This window comes from Myripristis murdjan, chromosome 8 (genome assembly GCF_902150065.1).
Source record: "Myripristis murdjan chromosome 8, fMyrMur1.1, whole genome shotgun sequence".
NCBI classification, from domain to species: Eukaryota; Metazoa; Chordata; class Actinopteri; order Holocentriformes; family Holocentridae; genus Myripristis; species Myripristis murdjan.
The window spans coordinates 6866222-6890793 of record NC_043987.1 but is presented as its reverse complement, the minus strand read 5'-3'; the positions used below and the strand labels follow the sequence as shown (position 1 = coordinate 6890793).

General features: G+C 42.1%; 1 protein-coding gene across 1 annotated transcript in view; it reads right to left on the bottom strand.

The window, feature by feature from the left end:
• The window catches only part of LOC115364097 (protein shisa-8), a 123952-nt gene that overhangs the window by 41996 nt on the left and 57384 nt on the right, over positions 1-24572 (bottom strand). Inside the window, exon 2 of the mRNA XM_030058521.1 lies at positions 20381-20496. Within this exon, the coding sequence (XP_029914381.1) occupies positions 20381-20496 (116 nt within the window). The remainder of the gene's footprint in view (positions 1-20380; positions 20497-24572) is intronic.

Below are 24572 nucleotides of genomic sequence, written 5' to 3'. Positions count from 1 at the left end.
GCTGCAGCCTCTGACCCACAACTAGGAATAATGGAGAGTTTGGTTTTTGTGTTTGATACCAAACCGAATGCCCCTCTCAGAATCATTTTTCAGCTGTTCACACAGATGGACACATTTAACCTCGCAAAGCCAGCTGATCTCATGAGATCAATTTTGTTTGACTTGTGAAACCGTCTGGGCATGCTCCCACCAGAGCATCAGCGGAAATCACCAAAAAGCCACCAATCAGTTTGAGCCCAACAGACCAGACTGTCTTGTGATGTGAACAGTGGAAACAGAGGCAGAGTGTGGCTGTGCAAGGCTAATATTCACCCTCAGCACAGTGAATACAACCATCACAGGACATTAGTATCGTCTCCTCATGTAAAGTGTAAATAGGTAATAAAGTTTGGAATACTGACTAAACAAAAACAAAAATCTTCTTGTATGAGGCTCCCTGAAACAAAATCTGATCAAACTGGGGGTATGGGGATACATGAGTCTTTATTTAGGATTCTGTGACATGACATTGTTTGAGAAATCCTCAGCTAAGTCACTGTATCTGCCGTGCCTTCATGTCAGGTGGTCTTTTTTTTTTTTTTTTTTTGTCTCTTTGGCTGCCCACTGTCCATGTGTCCATCTTGTCGGTCTTTCCCCAGCCGTCTTTGTCATACGTGGTTCAGGCCACTGTCCATGTCCTAAAACCAGGCTCCTGGTCGGCGCTCTCTAAACTCCACAGTCGTCACACGGCACATCGGCTGTCATAACAGACCTGACTCCCCCTCTGAGGATCACGCATGGTCGAGTGTGATTAGGTTAAACATGTTCTCTGAAATGATGTGATGTGACGTGGCATTGTGTGTTGCGTGTGTGTTGGACAGTGAGAGAAAGAGAGAGAGTCAGGAGCTCCAGCATCCATGTGTGTTTTTACATGCAGCACTCATGTTTGCACAAATGTGTGTGTGCATTAAGGCTCTAAAAGTGTGTGCTGTTTCGCGTCATCCTCATATGTCTTTGCTTTTGTGTGTGTGTGTGTGTGTGTGTGCTAAGGACTCCCAGACTGAGGGAACATTGGCCTTCACTTGTAAGACCAATTTCAATCAGATATGTTACTGCTGCATGTGGCTTAGAGCTTGGAGCCTTACACACACACATACACACACACGCACACACACACACACACACAGTGGCCATGCAGAGCCTAGATCGGCCAGTGTTCCTTTAGTGATAACTAGATTAATTTAAGCTCACAGTGGGAGCGACCTTCGCAGGCAGAAGGAGACATTGTTACCAAAGACCCTTCCCTCTCTCTTACATCTCATTGCTTTCTACTCTGATGTTGTTCTTACAAATTAGTCCTGTCAAAGCCTTGTACCTGTAATCTCGCTATCAGAGGTTTATCTGCAGTCAGTGACAAAGTGTCTCATGACTGCAGGGCTAAGGCAATTGATTTTTTAAAAAAAATATATTTCAAATGTCCATTGAGTGAAAATGGAGATGGAAACAAAGTAGTGTACTTGTCACTTCCCGAAAAGGTGATGTTTCTGAGGTGAGTGTCTTCTTGAAGGCACTCTACTTTCATCTGACAACACATGGAAGCTCGGTTTGATCACGTCTAGGTGTCAGCTTGTACACACTTGCTGGTTTGATTATGGAAGATCACAGTAGTTGACAGTGGCAGAAGACCCATACAGATGTCTGTGAGTAGTCTGGGGCGATGAACATGAAATAAATGAGTCACATATTGAACAATAGGTAGTTTCAGTTAAAGTTCCTCTAGCCATTGAATAAACTCCTAAAAACTCAGTTTGTACATCAATATTATATACTTACAAGTTTTGTCCATGAAAAAAACATGCCTTAAAACCACTTCGATATAACTGTAAACCCGGCCCTCATTAAGTATGCGTGAATCTATGAATACGCATATAGTCTCCGCCCACCCTCATGCCTGCTCACACACTGGCTCATAACTTGTATCATATTTGATAATATAGCCGCCTAAAAATATGTTTTTCGGCGAATCCCTTAGTTACACTAATATTGTTCATGTGAAGCAGCAATTTTGAGTTGGTCTTGTTAATATTTTGAAAATTAAACACTCAAGCAACTGGTGAGGTTGATTCTAATGATATGCAAAGCACCACCCTGTCAATTGACAGGATTGGGGTTAAGGGTTATGAGGTCATAAACCTGGCCGTCTTTTTGATCTTGTCCTTTGTACTCTGCAGTTTCAAAGAGGAAAAACTCAGCCATGGCGTCGATGCTTCTTTTGCTCCTGACATCTTGTAGCATGAAAAACACTGCATGGACATGTTTTTCATCAGAGGGGGGTCTTTAACAGATTACGCTTGGTCAATGATGTGCTTGAAGTTTTCTTTTAGACATAAAACCTGCATCTGATGAAGTTGTCAGGCCAAAATGTAATGTTTAAATATACTGAGCTACATATTTTTCTATGCAGCAAGTGTTGTGCCAACTTTTTTTCCCTCTGGTGATCCATTTTGTCAGCAGCACCTTGTCTCTTATCCTGTCCTTGTCTCTTTTTCTGTCCAGACCTTTTTATTTATTGAGTCCACCTCATAAAACTCATACCCCCAATAAAGTGGCACTAACTGTGGTTTTTCAAAAACAGAACCCCGAGGATGCTTGCTCGTGCATGTGTGTAATTCTTATGGAAGCATGTCATGTTGAAGAAAGCAATCCAGACAGTACATATGCAGTAGTAACCATTTTTTTTGTGACACATGTAAGATGTGTTGCGGATATGCCTCATACTTCCATCACCATCATACCTGCAATCACCTTTATCACGATTTGCTAGACTGCAAAAAATGTGTCAATTTTATGTTTTTACATTTACAGTTTATTTTAAAAGGTTGCTTACGGAATAGCAGACACAACATCCGCAATTGCGGGATTTTGAAATCACATGTTTATGTGTATTAAAACAGAAAACTGTTGAGTCCACGTGGCTCTGGCAGCTCCTCTACAAGAGGGTTATGCCTCATTATGATGGAATAACAGAGCCAAAATGGGGCCCAATCCCTCCCAGTCGCACTATAACCATAATACTATCAGCGAGCCTGCAGCAGTTGAGGCTAATCCTGGACATTTAATGTATAGCCACACACTGCACCTCACTCAGGGGCTCAGCAGCGGCTCATATCAGTTTCTCGCAGACAGACAGACACACACACACATACAAGCACAAGCACACACAAGCACATACTCTCCACATTCATGGAAATCCTCAGTGTCCCTTTGAACTGCCTCCCCAATTGTTGCAACACACACAGAAATACAGCGGCGCATATATACATTCTGTTGGGCCTACACACACTGTATATATACAGTGTATATATACAAAAACCCTCAGCACAAAGAGATATACTAAAGTTTTTGAAAAACCAACGGTTAAAATCTTTCTTCAAACTGTTTCATTTTATTCAACCACATCTGAAGTACAATTAAAACTTTTTGGGGGAGCAGACTGGCCCATAAATTCATAATCTCAAGTGATATGCAGGTGAAACTCGCAGTTTGGAATCAGACTGGCAGAATATGCTACAAAAATAGCATAAAGTTTTGAAAGGGCTTTCTGTGCTGCTACCTTGTCAATATGGTAAATACATAACAGTGTTTCCTACATGTACTTGAAGAAAACACGGTGTTATCCTAACAGTTATCACGCAGCACCAGAGCAAATGATTTACCAGGGTGACATGGATGATTTTGGTGTCTGTGTTCTTCTCATTTAACTTCAACCTAAATGAGCCAATTTACTAAAAACATCCTCAAATTGTGTGGATGCAAATGAACACACACACACACACACACATACACACACACACACTCAAATACAGAACAAAAACAGAGAAAAACATACACACACAAAAAGCATATGCTTTCAGACACACACACACACACACACACACACACACACACACACACACACACACACACACACACACACACAGTAGCATGACCATTTTTAAGGTCAAGCGTGGAAAAATTGTGTCAATCCATAATGTTGGAAGAATGCGTGGATGTGTGTAGAAATGTGTGTGTGGTCATGTGGGGAGAATCACACACACACAAACACACACACACACACACACACACACACACACACACACACACACACACACACACACACACACACACACACACACATTCACACACAAGGGGCTTCCCTGTGTGCTATGGAGCATCATTTGGCTCTATTGAGCTGTGCTGTATGCATCATCTATCCACATAGGTTGTTTTCACTTTGTGTGTACATTCATGTTCGTGTGCATGTATGTGTGTGTGTGTGTGTGTGTGTGTGTGTGTGTGTCGGTGTGTGTGTGTGTGTGTGCATATGTGTATGTGTGTGTGCTCTGTAATGGCTGCTTAGTTGGCCCAGTGTCCTTCAAATGACTGAGAGAAATATCCCAGTGCTAATGGATCAATGCACAAGCCACCCTGGAATGCTGGGTCTCACACAAACACAGACACACACACACACACACACACACACACACACACACACACACACATGCACGCGCACAGAGAGAGCACGGCAGCTGCAAAAGTCTGAGTGTATTAGTGTCAGCCGAGCCATTCTAAAGGAGCACAGAAGGATCCATATAAGCTGATCCTGGACGAGCCAGAACTAATCCCTGCATTTATCACTACAACAGAGACCAATCAGCACAGCCGACTCCTCCAGGTCTATAAAAGTGTGGCTCCTTAGTGAGTCAGAGGAAGTGATTTTAAAGGCACTGAATTAGCTTATCCATTATCTGCATGTCAAAATATCCACTTCTCTCTGTCTAGAAAGGCAGTTTTCCTCTCGGTGAACGTATGTATCTCTATCTGGCCCCCGAGGCTGTCTGCACATACGGGCGCACTGTTGATCGACCACTATCCCCAATCAATTCATTGACCTTCTGGTGTTTTGTTTTGTCTGTCAGACTGTCAGCCGTGTCTCCCTGTTTGCCAGTCTGAGTTATTGTTTTAGTGGCTTGCTAAAACTGTGATCTGCCTCTGCCCTGGCTTATTAATAATCCTATTCTGGATATTTATCCTCTGTGAGTTAGCTGACTTTCAGAGGAGGGAGCTTCTCCGCAGAACTAGACTGACTAGAACGGCACCTTTCTAGTGTGCTATGGCGTTATGGTATAGGAATATATGTTGTGGACTGGGGATTATGGTAAAACATACAATAACACACTGACCTTGACATTTACATACACACATAAACACACACACTCCCACTTATCCAGTTATTACCATGCTCTCACTTGGCCTGTGCATTTATTTTCTGCATCATATTTGTTTAAAATTTGAAAACCCCACACTTCTTCATTATTATTATTATTATTATTATTATTTTTTGGTGTATTTCTGTGTTTTGTTTTGTTTTGTTTTGTTTGTTTGCTTTAATTAATCTTTATTTCACTAGGGAAAAATCCCATTGTGATTAAGTTGAAGAAAATTATTACTATGCTGTCACTTGGCCTATGATTTTATTTTCTGCACTGGGGCACTGACAATTTTGAAAACCCCATACTTTTTCATTTTATTCTATTTTTTGTGTTTTTGGTTTGCTTGTTTATTTTGTTATGTGTTGTTTAAACTTCACAATAAAAGGCGATTGTGATTAAGAACTTCTTTTGCATGTGCGGCCTCGCCAAAACAGGCAGTGGGCCAGATTGAAACAGTACTTCCAGACAGACTGTAAGGCACTAATAATGATACTGACGTGAGATGAATAGAGATATACGCCCCTTTGTTTTGCTAACCTGCACAAAGTTGTAATTTATCTCCTCTGCCGCCGTTTTTATCATTGTATTTTATCACTGTGCTTTTATCACTTTGCCTCTAGGCTTTTATCCCTGCACCACTGAACTCAGTTTAGCTCAGCTCAATGCAGCTGTGCTCAACTCCTGAACTCAAAATACCAACAAGAGCATTGTCTCTACTCATTCTAGCTCTGTGATCATCTCTGGGTGACTTTAGAGTTCAGTCAGAAACCGAGGGAGGGATCAGACGGCTCAGTCTGCAGACATCCGAGCCATGATTTAGAGAGCAAAAAGAGAGAAAAGAAGAGGAGGGGAGAGGAGATATAGAAAGGGAAGAGAGGGAGGGATGAGAGGAAGAGGGGAATTGGAGCAAAGAGACAGAGAGAGGAGAGAGAAACCTCGAGGGAGACAGCGCTCTGAGGAGGGAGAGGGGGAGAAACGAGAAAGTGAGAGGGGAGAGGTTGAGAGGAACTGAAGAACTGAAAGGGGAAGACTGAGACAGGAGAAGTAAGGCTAGCGGCACACGAGAGGATTACGGGGCTGATTTACACCAGATTTGCCCACCCCGACAATCAGCTGGGAAATTCCTATCGGATTGCTGAGGCTGATGGTCAGCAAAGATTATCTGGTATTGTTAGGGCTTTAAAACGCGATCTTCACTACCCTGAACGGCTCACATGCTGATTTGAGCTGCCCTGAGAATATCGTTTCAACACTTTTTGACTCATCCCAATAGCTAGCTGAGTTTCCAGGAAGGTAATTTGGAGTCCCAATTGTTTCATGTTGGATCATGCACATTCCTGTGAGTTAATCTACCCCGTCTAAGAAACTGTGAAAATATTTATGGCTTGGAAGACAAAATAAAATCTGTGAAAAGCATTGTTATGCGTGCGATGAAACGCCTCAGGATTTTAAAAGTCTTGTAGCATGTTCACAGCCTGAGAAAATGTAAAGAATTAGCAGGAGAAAGGAGCGAAGAGATAAGAGAGATTGTGGAAGTGGGGAGTGTTTTTTTTTTTTTTTTTTGCAGCTGTGTAAGAACAGTTGGTGGGGGAAGAGAAATAGCCTGAAGGGGAGGGGAAGAGAGAGAAAGAAGGAAAAAAAAGACAGAGGTTAGGAGTTGAGGAGAAATGAAATGGAGACTAGCAGTTCCCCTCTTCCAGTCAGACAGTCATAGATGACTGCAAGTAGTAATGTGGAAGTTGACTGACAGAAAGGGAAGAGAAGGAAAAACTAAAATGAGGAAACAGGGAAGGAAAGACTAAGAGAAGGAAAGAAGGTAAGAAAGGCCCAAGAAGGGAAGGAAAAGTCAGACTGTAGTGAAGAAAACTGAAGGCTTAGTGAGAGAAAATAGTACTTTTAAGAAGGGGAAAAGGAAAAGTTGAAGAAGTAAAAAGGAGATGAGCGAATGAGAGGCAGAGGAGAAAGAGAGTTTGGTACAATAAGAGAGGAATGGAAAGGTTAAGAGAGGGGGATGGTGGCGAGGAACAGGGGAAATGGAAATTGAGAGAAGGAGAATAAGAAAGGGGAAGATTAAGAGGGAGAATATGAGGATGAATGGGGTTGACATTCTGGAGTCTGTCTAAAGCCTAATCTTGTGAACCAGAAATGCGCCGTACTCCTGCAAATTGAGGTCGTATAAGGAGATTTGCAATGTGCTTCCGCTACAATCTATTTATATTTTCTCGTCAAAAAATTCCCCCGGTGAACCACATTAGCTGCGGAGGTAAACAAGCCAAAGTGAGCAAAGCAAGACGGGCTCCCCATTGTAGCCGTGTCAGACTTTCACAACGACGTTTTGAACCTTCCCTCCCTCTGCCCTTCCTATGTGCCTCTTCACGCCTCCTTCCATTTCTTTTGCCTGTTGTGTACCTTCATTTTGAAGTTTGACATGAAAAAAAAAAAAAAAAAAAAGTTAAAATGAAAGTGCATTTCCGCTGCAACATTAAATCTGGTTCACCAGGTTATACAAAGCCAGCAGCGGAGGGTCAGCAGGAGGCCAAAGCAGCCACCAAGAGAGGCAGAGAGGTCAGGATCCATCATTTCTGGTTCAACACACACCCTTGCATGCTCCGCCGGATGCTAATTAGAATGAAGATTTACATAAAACAACAAACAGGTTGGCAGGGGGGCCCAGGAGCAGCCAAACAGACATACAGAGGCTGGCTCAAGAACATACATGCATGCACGAGTACATGTTTACATGTTTATGCTTATATGAACACATGTACACACTCTTACACACACTTAAAGCTATAGTAATTGTAAAAGGGCATGCAGTCAGTAGACACACACACATACACTGTCTCACTCTCTCTCTCCGGTGGTATATGTGTAGTTGATAATCTCTGTACGCATATAATTGGAACTGGCCCCATGTGGCACTGTAGTGATGAGCCACAAAAATCAAGGACACACAGATGTAAACAAACTCTCTCTCTCACTCGTTCTCTCTCTCTCTCACACACACACAGCTTGCACACATGCGTACAAACACACCCGCTCCGCCCCTCCTGCCTCTGATTCGTCTTTTCACTTAACACCCGTCCTGCAGACTCCCATGATACTCATTTCCTTGTTTTGATTTCAATGTCACACTGATGCTGTATCTTCCTCCTTTTTTCTTTTTCTTTTTTCTTTCACTCTGTAGTCCCTCTCTTTCTCTTCCTCTCTCCTGCTCTAAATCTTCTCCTACCTGTTTCTTTCTCCCTCCTTTTTTCTTGTCTCTCGCTCTCATGTTTTGCTCTTCCTATCTCCGCCTTCTCTCCCCCTCTCTTGCAGGCCAGCAACATGCAAATTACGCCCCACAAATGCAAATCCTCGCCTATCTCCAAAGACAGCGCCAGTGGAGAACTAGTTCACAGTCCGCCCAGCTCACACACAGACAGACACACAGACACACACACACTCACTCTGCAAGAGTCCTTCTCTTCCATCACAGAGGGGCGTCTTGTGTTTGAAGGTTACCTGAGAGAATTGCTGAATAAAGCATCACACACATGACGCATTGATGAAAGAGAGCGAGGCATCATTATTCATTGTGTTTCAAAACGTAACTTACAATAACAACTCGGGGCTTCAGGAGTGTGTGGAAGAAGTGTGTGTTTTGTAGTTAATTTTAGCCTCTGGTATACTGTGAACTTTAACTTGTATAGAGCTCCTTCCAGTGTCGATGATGATGATAATGTAACATTAAAGATAATATTACAATTCATATGTGGCTGTCAAATCAATTATGATAACTAGAATTAGTGAAGAATTTGTGCTTGAGTATAGATGATTTAACTCAATGTTTGTTTAATCTATACTGATTAAGTGATGCTCCTATACAGTGAGCCCTTCTATGCTTTTCATTTCACCTGCACAGGTGTCTTACACTTGTTTATGGTGGAGGTCAATGCTGGGTGTATAAGACATATGACCTGTGCTCAAGACCTGAGTTCGACTGTGGTTTCCAGTGAGAACTTTGGTGTGTGACCGACACTATTTGGTTGCCTAAACCTTACCTTTCCCAAACCTTTCCTAAATGTAACCACATAACCCTGACACATGATAATAGCGAGAAAGCCCAATACATCTCATCCTAACACCAAAGCGTACCTTTAGTGCCGTTATCAGATGCAAAAGACCAAGCTGCGGTATTTGACCAGCTGAGAGTGAGAATGTGTTTCTTTTGCATGGAGCCCATAGTGTGATATCAAAAGGTCATTCTGCACCTTTGAATTTATGCTTTTGGTTCGCTTTCATAGAAACTCCAAATCCTATTGTCATTAGATATAGAATAACAAGCTACATATTTTGTCTCAAAATTAAAAAAAAAAAATGAATAATGAATAATAGCTTCATTTCACTTTAATTCACCAGGAGCTGAAAAAAAAAAAAAAAAAAAAAAAAAAAAACAGAAGAAAAAATATACAAATGATAATTTTTACCTATATGTTTTAATCTCACCACTTTAAATATATTTGTGACTATACAAGCATCTAAGCAATTTAATACCTCAAACAAACTGATGTTTTCATATCAGGCTATTCAAGTGGGTGTCCTAAAGAAAGTCAACTTGGAGAACTGGAGCATGAAAAAGTTTGAAAATCCCTTTTCTCATCTCTACTCAGATCCTGATGCAAAACTGGTTGAGGAGCAGGATTTCACTGTTTCTATCTGGTTAATGGAGCTGTCCATGGTGCTGAAATCAGCTGTTAGCCTATCCATGAAAGAACAGCCTGCGGTACAACTAGTGGTGCTGTTCTCAGGGTTGAAATCAGATAATAATCACTCTGCAAAAGATGTAAACCAAGGGGGATTTTAGAACAATCTTGGATTACCGGCTCCTCAGCCTTTTTCCCTGTGTCTCTGTCACTCCTGCCGTCTGCTCCTCTCTCACTTCTTCTCCCCTGTCACACTCTCTCATTTACATCCCACCACCTGATTCCCATCTCTCGTTCTCATTTTCATAATCTCTCATTGTCTCACTTACACGCACCGTATGTTTTCTCTCCTCACCCTCGTTTCCAGTTCCCAGTTCATTTGTGAACATTTTCTCTCCACTTCACTCCCTTCCCCTTTTTTTCCCCTCCCTTCTTCCATTACTTTTTTCAAGCTTTGTCTTCATCTCACCCACCTTTTCCTCCATCATTCCCTCTCCCTCCCCATGAAACTTGCAATCCCTGCCCTCAGTCACACATGGCAGCATGGTGTGTGCATTAGTGTGTAAGTGAGGCACGCTTGTGTGTTTTATTTGCATATGTGTGTATGCAAGCGTGTGTATTAACATTCACGTGTGTATGCATGTGATCTGTGTTGGTATGTGTGTGTTCAGGCATGTGTACGTGACTATGGCTGTGTATGTGACTGTGCAGGTGTTGCTTTGTGGCGCCTTTCTCTTGTGTGTGTGCACACATGACTGCATGGTTTCTTATGCGTGCAAGTGTGTGTGTGTGTGTGTGTGTGTGTGTGTGTGTGTGTGTGTGTGTGTGCACTGCAGGGTGACTGTCCTCAAGGCAGCTCTCCACACCAGAATGGAGCAGAGCAGCAACTGACCAGCTGTCCCGCTTGCAGCTAGCAGCATGCTCTCTCTTCTTTCTACTCTCTCTATCCTTTTATGCATTTATCACTCGTTCTGCCTCTCTGTCCCTCTTTTTCTTCTCACTGACTCCTTCTCCCTCTCACTCTCTCTTTCATTCCTCCATCTTCCTTCCCTCGCTGTCTCTAACTCTCCCACACATTGTACTCTCTCTCCTTCTCCCTCTTTTGATCTCTTCCCCCGCCACATTCTTTCTTCCTCCTTTCCACATTCTCATTTTGCACTCCCTTCCTCTCCCTTATAGTACAAAACGTGTGTTGATGCTCTCTCTCTCTCTCACTCTCTCTCTCTCTCTCACACACACACATAAAAATGAGAAAGAGAGAGAGAGTTTCAGAGGTATTCCTTAGCGTCATCTTCTTTCAGGCTTCGTTTGACACAATGTCACACCCACCCCTCATCGTCATCATCATCAGCTCCCTTTCATCTCTCTCTCTCTCTCTCTCTCTCTCTCTCTCTCTACCCCCCCTCTTTCTTATTCTTCATCCTGTTCTCTCACTCTTCTGTCGTTTGCTCTCTCTTACTTCCTCTCTGTCTTCACTGGATCTCACACCTCCCCATCTCCCCATCTTTCTCTCCTTCTGTCTCAGCAATGTCATTGTTACTGTGTGTCTCTCTTAACCTCATCTAATTTTCATCTCCTCCCTCCTGTCTCTCACCACTCCCCATTACCTTGTTCTCTGACTTTGTTCACTAACTCTCTCTTTCTCTCTGACTGTCAGTCCCTCTCTCGACGCCCCCTCTCTCCATAATACCAGTCCTCTCTGGTAATGAAGCAAAAACTCCTTACCCTGGCTTGTCTTTGTGTTTTACTATTTCAGTTATCATAGCCATTGAATGACCTCAATACTTTTCTTCTGTTTTTTTTTTACCCCTCTGCTTTCTTTCCCTCATTCCTCCCTCTCTCTGTCAGATAAGCCAGCCTCAGACTCTATATCATCTCGCTTTTATCCCTTAGTTCATCTCTTACATGGCATTAAAAATATATCTGCCTTGAAAATAAGAACAGGAGGAGAGGAATGGAAGACATAACTTTTTTTTTTTTTTTTTCAAAGAGTGAAAACATTAGGATTTGGCTGCTGTCTTCATTAGGGCAAGGCTCAGAACTTTTTCCATACATTTGAATCCAGCTCAGTACAAATATATCATGTTACATTTCTCATAATCACTGCTGGAGTAGAATCAATGCAGCTACATGCCACACCGCATAAATGTACATAATTATACTTTTTATTATACATGTAGAGTGAAACGTACAGTCCACGGTCTGTTGGATGTTCTGTATTGTCCCCTTGTTCCCCTGATGTGAGAATTCATTAGCAGGTTTTTGAATCTCGGTAAGAATTGCCTTTTGTTGTGGAATAATGCATATTTGCATAGCCTCATGGTGACTTGTAGTAATTACCTTAAAAAAAAAAAAAAAAAAAAAAAAAGCCTGGAAAGGGAGAAAAAAACAGAATTGTATTTGGTATCAAATTGTGCGTTATGTGTATTTATGCCCCTAATAGGGGTTAAGAGTGAGAATCACTCTTGTTGTGTAGCCTGCAAACCAAAAAGGTTGAGAAACATGGCTGCAGATAACCCAAATTTCAGGATAATTGACAGTTTTCAAACTATTAAGAGAATATAAACGCCATTGTGTCCATACTGCTACATCTTAACAAGTTATTTAGTGTCATATTCAGCATTGATATTTTGTGTTTCTCCAACAGGTAAAAAAAAAAAAAAAAAAAAAAAAACCTCACAGTCGAATGAGATAATCCCATTTGTGTTCGATGCTAATCAATTTGTTTGTGTTTGAATTTTCTTGTGTCACACATCATTTTCTTGATCTTAGTAGGATAACAAGAGGGATTTTTTGTAAGGCACTTCCCATTAAGGCATTTCACACATGATCTGGAACTTTTTCCATGCCATGCCATTATACGGTCTCATGAAAAGTCTTCAAATTTGAATCTGAATCCATATATTCAATAACAGTACAAACTGATTAAATATCATTGCAGGAGGAAACATATTGGAAACATATTGTGCTCTGTTAACATTTTCCCCACTACTGGTCTTGATACCTTAGTAATGAGCCTTTAAATTGAACTTATGGTGAAAGATGAGAGTTCTGCCCTATAACCAACATGTTCTGAAAAGTACTAGCAATGGGCTGTGAGGTTAGAAAAAAGTACTTCTCCGTATTTTCTGCCTCTTATTCCTCTTGACCCCATTCCGCTCTCTTTCCCTGGCCTTCTCTGCCTCTCTTCCTCCTCTGCCTCCTTCTTTCTCCATCCCTCTCCTTCCCCTCTCCCCGCTCAGTGTCTGTCTCCCTTCGTCTGAGTGGCCTGGAGGATTAAATGTGTTTAATTAAGAGGTGATTATGTGTGGATGGCTGACACAGCAGGATCAGGATGGCTTCATCCCACCGCCCCCACTGTCATCACCCTCTGACCCACACACGCCTTCCCTCCCTCTTTCCATTTATCCCTCTGTTCACGCCTCAGTCTCCCTGCATCTCTCCTTCTGTTTTTCTGTTTCCCCCCCACTTGTTTTATTATCTCTTTATTTACAGGATTCATGGCCTCTCTCTTGCTCAGCCCTGGTTCTTTGTTTATTCTTGGTTTTGCTTCACCTTTTCTGATAAGGTAACCAGCCAGAAGCTGACCTACAATACACATTATTTACAGCTTGCATACTGTAACTCTCTCTAAGTAGACAGACAAACAGAGAACTTGAGGGGGCGGAAAAATTCTATACATGTAATCTTTGTGAGAACAAAACACTCTCTGATCCTGATATCCTGATCATATGCAGTTTAATAGTTGTGCCAACAATGCAAATGGCATGTATATGATTCCCACAGATGCCACCCATAGTAAAAATATGCACAGCACAATGTTGTAAGGCTAACCAGATAATGAGGTGTACAAAAAATATCACAGGATCACAGGACAGCGCAATGTGAGAGAAGAGAGAAAATAGAGGATAAGACGAGGAAATTTGATTAGTGAGGGAAGAATGGAATGAAGGGAAAGCAAGATAAAGGAAAGCAGAGTGCTAATAAGCACAGTGTGAGGTGAAAAAGAGGACAAAATCTTGTTTATTGCAGTGGTGGGAAGATGAAAGTAATGGCAAAAGCCTCTGCGCATTCCTCTGTCTGCGCTGTGTGCATGTCTACATGTATGGCTGCGTGGGCATCTGAGTGTGTAAAACAAGACGGAAACTTTACTATGTAATAACTCAACTATGAGAAATATGTGGTGGCATCTAACATGCTGGTGTCTGTGTTTCATTATAGATTATGAAGCTGTCATTTGGAAGTCATGTTTGTTGATATCGCCGGGACATATCACTCCCTCTGGTGAGTTGGTTTCATATCAGCCTCAAGATCAACCAAATCCTGATAAAACTCGACCATACTGTGAAACATCATCACCAACACCAGACCAAAGGATTTCCCTGTGGTACCAAATGATTAACCCTCCTGTCGTGTTCGCGGTCAAATCTGACCGGTGTACAAGTTTTCTCTCCAAAAAATGTAGTTAATTTCATCTGTTTGTCATGAGGTTCCATGACTTTGTTCACACATGGCATCTGAACACATAAAATAAATTTGGAGAATTTTTATTAATTTTTGAATGTTTTATTTAACTTGTATACACCCATCGTGTTCCCGGTCACAAATGACCGGTCATTAGAAATGAATGGGTAAGACTACAATTAGTGTATAAAATAGAGTTAAACACATTCTCACACTCCTTTCCCACACCCCAACATGCAGGTGTCTTTGAGCAGACACAGATGTGTGTGAACACACACACACACACACACACACACACACACACACACCTTATACCCCTTTCTGGCTTCCATGGCAACCCCCACAGGAAAGTATCTCTCAGACTTCTTTCCCACACCCCAACATGTAGGTGTCTTTGAGCAGGCACACACGCACACACACACACACACACACACACACACACACACACACCTTATAACCCTTTCTGGCTTCCATGGCAACCCCCACGGGAAAGTATCTCTCAGTCTTCTTTCCCACACCCCAACATGTAGGTGTCTTTGAGCAGGCACACACACACACACACACACACACACACCTTATACCCCTTTCTGGCTTCCATGGCAACCCCCACGGGAAAGTATCTCTCAGACTTCTTTCCCACACCCCAACATGTAGGTGTCTTTGAGCAGGCACACACACACACACACACACACACACACACACACATGGACACAGACACACACAGACACACACAACTTTGCCCCTTTTTTGCTTCCATGGCAACCCTCACGGGAACCTACCACGGGAACTGCCAACACCTGTCACCTGACACCTGACACCTGCCACCTGTCAGGTGTCAGGTGTCAGGAAGAAGACCAGCTGAAGTTGTGGTCACCTTTCGGTCCAAAAATGGTAATTTTTCCTGGACCTCATCCCCACCTGAGAGGAACGGTCAGCTTCCATGTGAAAATGTCATGAGGATGACTAGCTAAATCATAGTGGTCAATGCTGACGGGAACACAAAAGATGCTATTTTTTTGCCACTATTTAGAAAATTGAAATGTTTTCAAAACAGTGTCCTTGGAAAACATTGAAATGAAGTACTCTGTGATAAATACTACAATATGTTTCATCTGAGTATTTGTTATAGTCAAAATAATATCTATATAATTTTTTTTCCCCTAAAAAACGAATGGTATGATCTCAGGTAAATTAGGCCTACAGCACATACATAGCAAATAGAAGTTCAAAACTTGTCATTTTCACAAGAGCAGAAGTTGATAAAAAGATCTAACACAACATTAGGTGATAATATGTATCATAGTGGATTTATAATCAAATATAATGTTACCGGTCACATGTGACCGGGAACCTCATGAGTGTTAGCCCAAAATGAACAGAATAGGAGGGTTAAGAAACAATTGCTGTAGGCACCTGGGACCTGTGTCCTTTAAAACACACTATAAGTCTTGTCACAAGTGGGCCACATGCTCTACTATTTTGATCCACATCTTGAAGAAGCACTGGGTTATACTGAGTGTGTGTGTGTGTGTGTGTGTGTGTGTGTGTGCCTCTGTGTGTGTGTGGTCAAAATGTCTACAGAGAGAGGAAGACAGATGGGTCACACACTGTTCCCGCTTTGGGTTCTGAGCCGGAACATGGCTAATTACATCTTAATTAAATATGACCTGTCTGTCCCTGCACCTCCGCTCACCCATGGACAATGTGTGTGCATGCATGTTTTTCTGTGCCTAACTGCATGTACAGTACGTGAGATTGCTTGAGGGGATGACGGTGCCTCGCACCAGCGATTATGTCTTCAGTGAAGGATTCACTTTTGTCACTTTTTTGTGTTTTTCCTGGAAAGTGTCCTATTTACCAGTCCAAACTTTATATTGTGCACTTCATACAGTCAAATGCAATGCAAAGTGCTTTATAGATACACAAAACAGACAGAAATAAAAACAAAATACAAAATAAAACAAGGACAACCTATAAGAGAGACTTGAACACAGTCTGGTACAGGAACAAGTCTCAAGTAAGTGATCTGATGACTTACAATCATTGTTACCAACTTAGCTTCAAGCTTAAGTGAATTTCAGACTCATTGCCAACTTTATTTCTGAAAAGCAACTACTAAGAAATCCAGCTACTTTTTGAACTATCCTGAAAAAATTGATTGAGTTGACTCCTAAAGCATTTGGCAACACACTGCCTGTTGAATTCAACTGAATTCTTAACACAGCATTTCCCATACAAACCGTAGGCCCTAACTGGGAAAACTGGGTACAAAGCAGAATACTGGTGCGGAAAATAAGCAACAGGATATTCTCATGCAAATTATTGCATGGCTTCTGGCAACTAGTAGTTCGCTTAACAGCTACTCTCTTTGGAAGAGAGTTGGCAACACTTAAGTAGAAGCCAGCATTCATACTGGCAAATAGTTAATATAAGTTACCATAATAAATCGACTTGTGGGCTACAAATCACGAGTGGTTTGACATAGACAATTGTGTCACAGTACCATAAATGTAGAAACAGAGCAAACTTATCATTACACATGATATCTGAATTGAGCTGCACCCACACGACAGCATTGTCTCTCTTGCCCAGTTGTTATATATTTAGTAATTATTTATGTACAGCCAATTTGCTACTGGACCACCACAATGGTGCCATGGCTGATTTGTGACTGCAAAGCTTTTATGGTCACTAAATAGACACAAAGAAGTGCAACAATGCAAAATGTTAAGTTATGCAAATGAGAGCTCTCTGCATACTCAGTTCAGTGCATATTTCAAATGTAATGGCAAGCTTTTGGTCTAAGAGACATTCAGCCAGAATATATGCCCAACAATGAACGGCAGATATACGCACAGCCACACAAGACGCTGACTGCATTAGCCTTATGCAGAACACCTGCGTGTACCCTGTAAACAATACAGCATGAGTAATAAAGGACTTAAATGAAAATACAAAAACACAGAGCTATAAAGGGCAGGGGAAAGTGCACCGCTGTGGACACAGGGGCACAGTCCTGTTAGAGGTTCAGTATTTGGACTGCAGGGTACAGGCTATTTTTAAACTTACTAGTTTTGGTGCCGACACTCCTCCGTCTTCTCCCTGATGGGAGCAAGTCAAACAAATAGTTTGCCAGGTGAGAGGGTCAGAGGACTGTCTCAGGGCATTACCGTGGATGTGGGAGTGAAAGATAGAGGACACAGAGGGAAGGTCATAACCAATAATCCTGGCAGCAACGTGTACCACCCCCTCCAGCTGTTTCCTGCTGTGTCCTGATGTGTTCCTGCACTAAACTGTAATAGAGAAAGTCGCTCTCAACCCCTGCCCTATGGAGCAGCTTCAAGGCCTACTGGGAGAACACAGACTTGTTTATCTGCTGCAAAAAGGTGGAACACATGCTTTCATTATATACTTGAGTATATAAGTGAGTTCTGAATCAAGCATGTAAGTAAGAATATTGTTAGCTACTTAGCATGTTGTTACACACTGCAACACTACTATATAGCACTAATTTTTTTCAAGAGTAGCCGCTATTGTTGGTGGTCAGTTTTTGCTGTCTTCAACACCTAAACCACAGCACTGGTTCCTCAAGGGATCCTGGTTGTTTTGGCCCTTTGGTAGCTTCCAGTGTTGACGCTTGCCCAGATGGTTTTATATTATTCCTTTCCCACCAAGGCAGTTTGGAGCTGGTTCAGAGCCTGTGTCTTGAACCAGTTTTCGCATTTCGCCAGACAAAGAACTGGCACTTGGCCAGGATATCTGGCTCCAGAGCGGCACCAATTCTTTGCTGATCCAGAACCAAGAACTGATTATGTCACAGACTGGGAAGCTGAGACATATGCAGATGTATACAATGATGTAATGATGGGGCTCTCTATCTGATGGAAAGGTTAACCAGTTCTTAGAGGGTTAATAAGTTGAGCCAGCTGTTGACTAGCTCTAGCAGCAGCCCAGCACTAGAACTAGGTTTGTGTTGTGGAAAAGGTAATAGTCAAACAATTGTAATCTTGCAAGATTTTATTTCCTCCCACCTTGGCTATTCTAATGCCTTTTTTACTTGCCAAGCCATTTCTCACATATACTCTAAGGGCTCTAGTTTCGCAGACCAGGCGAGGCAGGGGCGTAGTGCAGATGCGCTTCGCCAACTGGGTGTGGCCAGGCGGATTTTCCAAGTTTGGCACGCCGTTCTCGGTGGTGCAAGTACTCCGCCGTCCCTCCTACCGGCGGAGGGGAGGAGAGAAGGCGTGGAGTGGGTTTGACACAGCCGATTCACATTTAACCAATCAAATGAGCCCCTGTCCTTGCCTTTAAATGCGCTGCGTGAATCACGGCTATTGCCGCAGGCGGAGCGGAGCTCAGGAGACAGGCGCGGAGCGGAGACCGGCGAGCAGTGCGCACACGTCACCAAAACCTCACAGGCAGGCTTCCGGAATGTCAGACACAAACAATGCAATAAATACCGAAAAAAACACTATTCAATGCTACGGTCACAATCAGCACATACATATATCTCCATATCAACTGTCCTGTCACAACTGATGTCAGATCAAAGGAGATTGGCACCGTTTGTGCTGATTGTGAGGTTTTGGTGATGTGCGCCAGGCAGCCAAACTTTGACTGCGCCGGCTCCACTCCGCCTTGCGCTGAAAGTAGACGTGGTTTCAGATGGCGAGCTTTTGGCGCACCTCGGCGAAGCCTTTTGGTACGAAACTGTCACTGCGCCAAGCCGAATCTGTCGGCACCTCCCCCCGCTGCACCGCCACTCCCATCTCGGCGAACCTCCGCCTGCGAAACTTGGAAACTGTCCGCCTCTGCCGTTTCGCCGGTCGAAACTAGCTCTGCACGGGGTTCGCCTCACTGCGCCACCCCGCGCTGCGCTGGGAAACTAGAGCCCTAAGTCTAAAAAACAACAAGCTTAATGACGAAAAGATCTTGTTGGCCTTACATTAGTCTAGAACCTGTGTCTCTGCACAGGATGTCTGTTAAATGCAGAATTGATTTTAAGATGCATTACACACCCCCAAAGTCTTACATGGCCTTGCTCCTTGTTACATTTGTGACCTGCTGACGTCCTTAAAAACTGCAAGCTCTGATCAGGGCCCTGTGGCTGTTCCTTGGTTGTATCTGTAGGAAACTGTGTTTTCCCCTCCCTTGACTATTTAAAACAGTATCTTAAAATTCATAATTTTATCCTGGCTTTCCATGGATTTTATTGGATTTATATATATTTTTTCATGAATTTTATTGTTTTTGTAGTCTTTAACACCTTTCTGTATTTTTTTCATGTTTGTTATAATTATGTTTTTACTTTCTGTGACCCTTGGTTTTTAAACATGCTATATAAATGAATCCCACTTACTTAGTTGTTTAAAAAGTAGAGTCTTTTAATGGATGGCTTGTTTATCTTTCCTGTTCTTAGTAATATTTCTATCACATGATGGGATACTGAAAGGTGTTCTGCATAAGGCTAACAAAGCCAACAGGGTGTGTGGCTGTATGTGTAGCTGCATTTATTTGTCTGTGAAGGAGCTCAGTCGTCCAGGTCATAGTTATCAAAAGGAGAGTTGAATCGAGGGCAACTGGATGTGTTGTAGATTCTTGGAGAAATTTCACTTCTTATCCAACAAGCTTCTTCACTTGTGACAGCCTGGTTGGAAGTCCCAGGTATTTAACCTGTGTAGGGTGAGTCTGTCAGAGCTACAGAAGCTTTTTGGATGAGAAATGAAATGCCTTCAAGAATCTACAAACACGTCCAGTTGCCCTCGCCTCAGCTCTCCTTGGATAACCTTCCTTTATTGTTGTCCACACACAATATCTGATGAGAGTAAAATCTCACCATCAAATGTGAAATTTAAACTGGAATGACTATGCAGAACCTCCTTTTCCATTGGGACAGTGTTCCTGTTAGACCTGCACCAGAGATTGTAACTGGATTGTAATTTAAGAAGTTAAGAAACACACACACAAAAACACACACACACACATAAATGGTGGACTGACCGTTGTTGGAGCGTAGTGCCCGGGCTGAGATGCCGTTGGTTCCTATGGGATGATGACCCCCAGTTCCATCCACCCCTCCTGCATCCCCTGGCTGCTTCAGCAGCTCTGTCAGAGTCCTGGGCCAGTAGAGAAAGAGACAGGGGAGACTTTTAATACTATTTTGCATACAAATGGGAAAACATCTCAAAAACTCATCAGATCTCGCACCCAACCACATACAGGCATGTCGCCCCTTGCAAACACACGCAGAGGAAAGAGATAGATAAAAGTGAATGAGAAAGGAGAGATATCACGCAAAAGGGCAAAAAAAAAAAATTGTTTCATGTGAAGAGGAGGGATGGGGAGACAGATTGGATGGGCAATGGTTGCAGTGAGATTGAGAAAGATGATTGAAGAGAAAAATGGGACACAGATGTTAAGGTTGTTATAATATGACAATAAAAAAAAGTGATTGAACAGCTTTCATCATAATGACACTACAGGAGCATTAACACAAGACTGAAAAGGATTATGTCTATAAAAAACAAACCAAAAAAATGCACAGCATTATAATTCAAGAAAGCAGAATCAATGATAAATAGGATGAGTCTCCAGATATGTGCCAACCGGGAGCATCAATCACTTCTGAAAAACAAAACAACTTCCCTTCTTGCCATCCTTTATCGTTTGATGCCTTTGAACAAGTTCTGATGCCTCCTCAAAACTGGAGCACAGGCAGGAAAAATGCCTGCTAACACAAAAACTCTCATAGAGCGCACACAACCTCCAGCTGTAGACAAGGATTTGGGCGGTGCTTTGTACCAGAGAGAGGGCTAGTCAGTCCATTTTATTCTTCTAAATTGGGCTGTCCAAATCTTTTACAATGCTTATTTTGTATAAGAGTCTTGGCAATCTTTCACACTGAAAAAGCCAGTCCTTTTCTGGTAGTTGGATGGAAACCTCTTGTTTTCAAAGACTCAACTTTTTATTGGAGTTTATTTTACGATTTATGATGATTCAGTGTTGAAATTACATTTCGGGGTCCAACCTGTTTTTGTCTTAAAGGCCATGATGTTGCACAACACTGAATGGCTTTCAGTTTTTCATTTCAAGTGGATGAATTCTTCAATGCAAGAAAAGAGAGTTTAAGCCAGAGAGCATAGCCTTTCATACAGCAAGTAGTTTCAGCCAAGTAATGTGATTCGACAAAGACTCATACTTCACTGTCATATGCTGTAATAATCACACAAAGAATAACCACTTGGATTGTATTGATATAATAAATGGACTTGGAAACCAAGCAATATTATCCCTTTGAGTTCCATCTCCAAAAATTGACTGCTACTATATTTTAGATGAGAAAAAAAATATGAACAAATTCCACACCTGCCCAGCTGTTCCTATGTCAAGCTTTTATTAAAAGCTGCCCATACAACTTGCTGAACTCTTTGAGCAAAGTTGTACATTTTCATGGGCTTTCAATTTGACTGGCATTTTAATTGGTTTTATAAACTTCCCAGTGCCTGCAGACATTTAAGAATGACTGAAACCAGAGGAAGCTCACCATCAGAATGTTCACAGTGTTGCCATTGACAAGAAAATTATAGCAACACTGTCAACAAGGCAGCCGTGACCCGAGAGCTGCTATCAATAGATCTATGAATTTTTCCTCATCGTTGAAACCTTCACATATCTTTTAAAACGCAGCAGAGCGATTGTCCTTTTAGCAAGCTGCTGTAAAACAATTGGCCTGCGGTCATGAAAGCCGTTTTCAGCCTCTGTGTATAAAATCTTTTCTAACTAGATAAGAGGAAACAGTAGTTATTTTCTCAAAGACTGATAACACTTACTAATCAGGAGTTTTGGAAAAACCCGTATGCATTTGTGAAATCACACACTGGGTTTTGAAGACATTCCAAATGTAAGGAAACTTCCTGAGAGGAAAACAAACATTGATCCAAGACAACAGGTAAAACTATAGAAGGAGCTGAACAAGTCAAACTTCTGCCAATGCTGAACATTCTCCCTGCTTACTGATACACCGCTAAACATCGTTCATGTCATTCAAGAGTGTCATGCACTTTTTCTGCGGTGGCACACACCAAAAACAAATCATTTTGCCGTAACTCATAATACAGGAATTTACTGTACATTTGAAAATACCATGAGCTCTCTGTGTGTTTCCAAGGAGATGAGACTCATCTGGAATTATCCAGTACACTATAGACAGGTGGATAGGCTGTACCAAACCCAATTCTGCATTAGTTCAGCCAAATTTTTGGTAAAAATAACTCGTCTTGAATTGTCCGATACAATCACATTTTTAGGACAAAAAAGTGTTAAAAAAAAATTTGACATGGATGTGACACCACTGCTGTCACCTAAATTTTGATTTCTTGATTTCTTGACCCGGCACACATAGTCCTGTGATTTGGAATGAATTCTCTCTCTTTGCTGGGTTCATAGTTTCAGACAAAAATGTTTTTTGACAGAATTTGAACTCAAATGCTAGATCTAGATTAAATTGTTCCTAGGTCCCACTTGTATCTAATTTCTTGGATTTCAACTTTCCTGCTCACGGGTGGACAAGCAGAATAACTCCAACACGTAGAGTTACGAAGCTTTTACATGATAATAGTCGCGTCACACCGAGTGCTTGGAAAAATGACACAGTGCATTTCCATGTGTTGCTATAGGGAATATGGCAAACAGTGAGGCTGATACAGACAGTGTGACCAGACATGACAGAGGCACTCGTCAATACTGTTGTGATGGAGAGCAGGGTCAGTGTTGGTGTTCGTCTGCACTGAAGAGCCACTACGCAGTCAGAGCCATGTGCTGATTGTCAGGGCAGACTCAAAGTGAATGCAGCATCAAAAGTCGGGAGCAGTTGTTAGAGGAAATGAAAGGAATAGCATTCTCTTCTCCCCTGACAACCACTATAATGCTAAGGTGCCATAGTGCAAAGTATTTAATCCTGCAGAATGTCCAATACAGTATGGCTGGACAGGGCAGCTCCCAGGTGCAAATGTGTAACTGTATGAATGTGAAACAGGGCACTGCTGAAAAAGCCCCTGCTCAGCAAAACCTCCCCTAGATAAATTAATGTTAGAGATTTTTTTTATTTATTTATTTTTTTCCAATTACAACTCTGCAGACACAATATTTCCTCTGGTAAAAATATATGTTGTTCTGAGAGAAATTTAGTGACAGAATTAATTACTAAAACTAGACTATACCTGTTTAAAAAAATACCAGCTTTGACAGGTATGATGAAACTTTAATGATCCCCATGAAAAAATTAGGATAATGACAGACAGTTTGACAAGGACAGACAAGGACAAAGACCCCAGGCTAGGCAGAAACACTCTTACTCCTATTGACGGCCCATCCATCCATCCATCCATCATCTATCCATCCATCCATCCATCATCCATCCATCTATCCATGTTGCCTGAGGCATTTTATCCAGTGACTCCACAAATTCCATGCACAATCTACACAGGAGCATGCAGCAAGGACACAATCATGTCTGCACACACACACACACACACATTTATTTCAGCTGTCATTTACATTTTAGACTTGCTGGCCAATCCCTCTCTCGCTCCCATTTCACTTTGCTCTGTTATTCTTTGACTTCGTCTGTCTTCTACTTGGATATTTCATTTTCCCTCCTCTCTCTTTTTCTATGGTAATAAAGTGAGTTGACTAGCCAAGCTCCATCTTTCCTCCCCTCCAGTGTGGTTGACAGGGCTGTTATTGTTTATTACTTGTTCTCGTCACCATCTATGTCCTTTCTTTGTTTCTTTGTTTCTTTTTCTTTCTTTGTCCCTATGTTTCTTTTTTCTTTCTTTCTTTCTCCTCATCCTCTTATCTCCAAAAATGTCTCTGACTGACTCTCCGCCCTCCTCCTCTGTATTTCTCACTTTGCTCACAGCCCTCTATTTCTCCCCGTCTTGCCCCCTGAACCCTCTATTTCTTTCTTTCTCACGCCTTTAGCCCTCTGTCTCTCTCTGTCTCATGCCCTCAACCCTCTGTCTTGCCTGTCTTACCCTCTTAGCCTCACCCTTTGGTCTGATTTTCATTTTCTCCCACTTTCTTCCTTCGCCTTTTTTCTTCTCAACCCTCTCTCGCCCAGAAAACTGTCACATAAAGCATTCCAACTGGCAATATTAATCACACTCTCAAAAAGATCCTGTGTGATATGAGG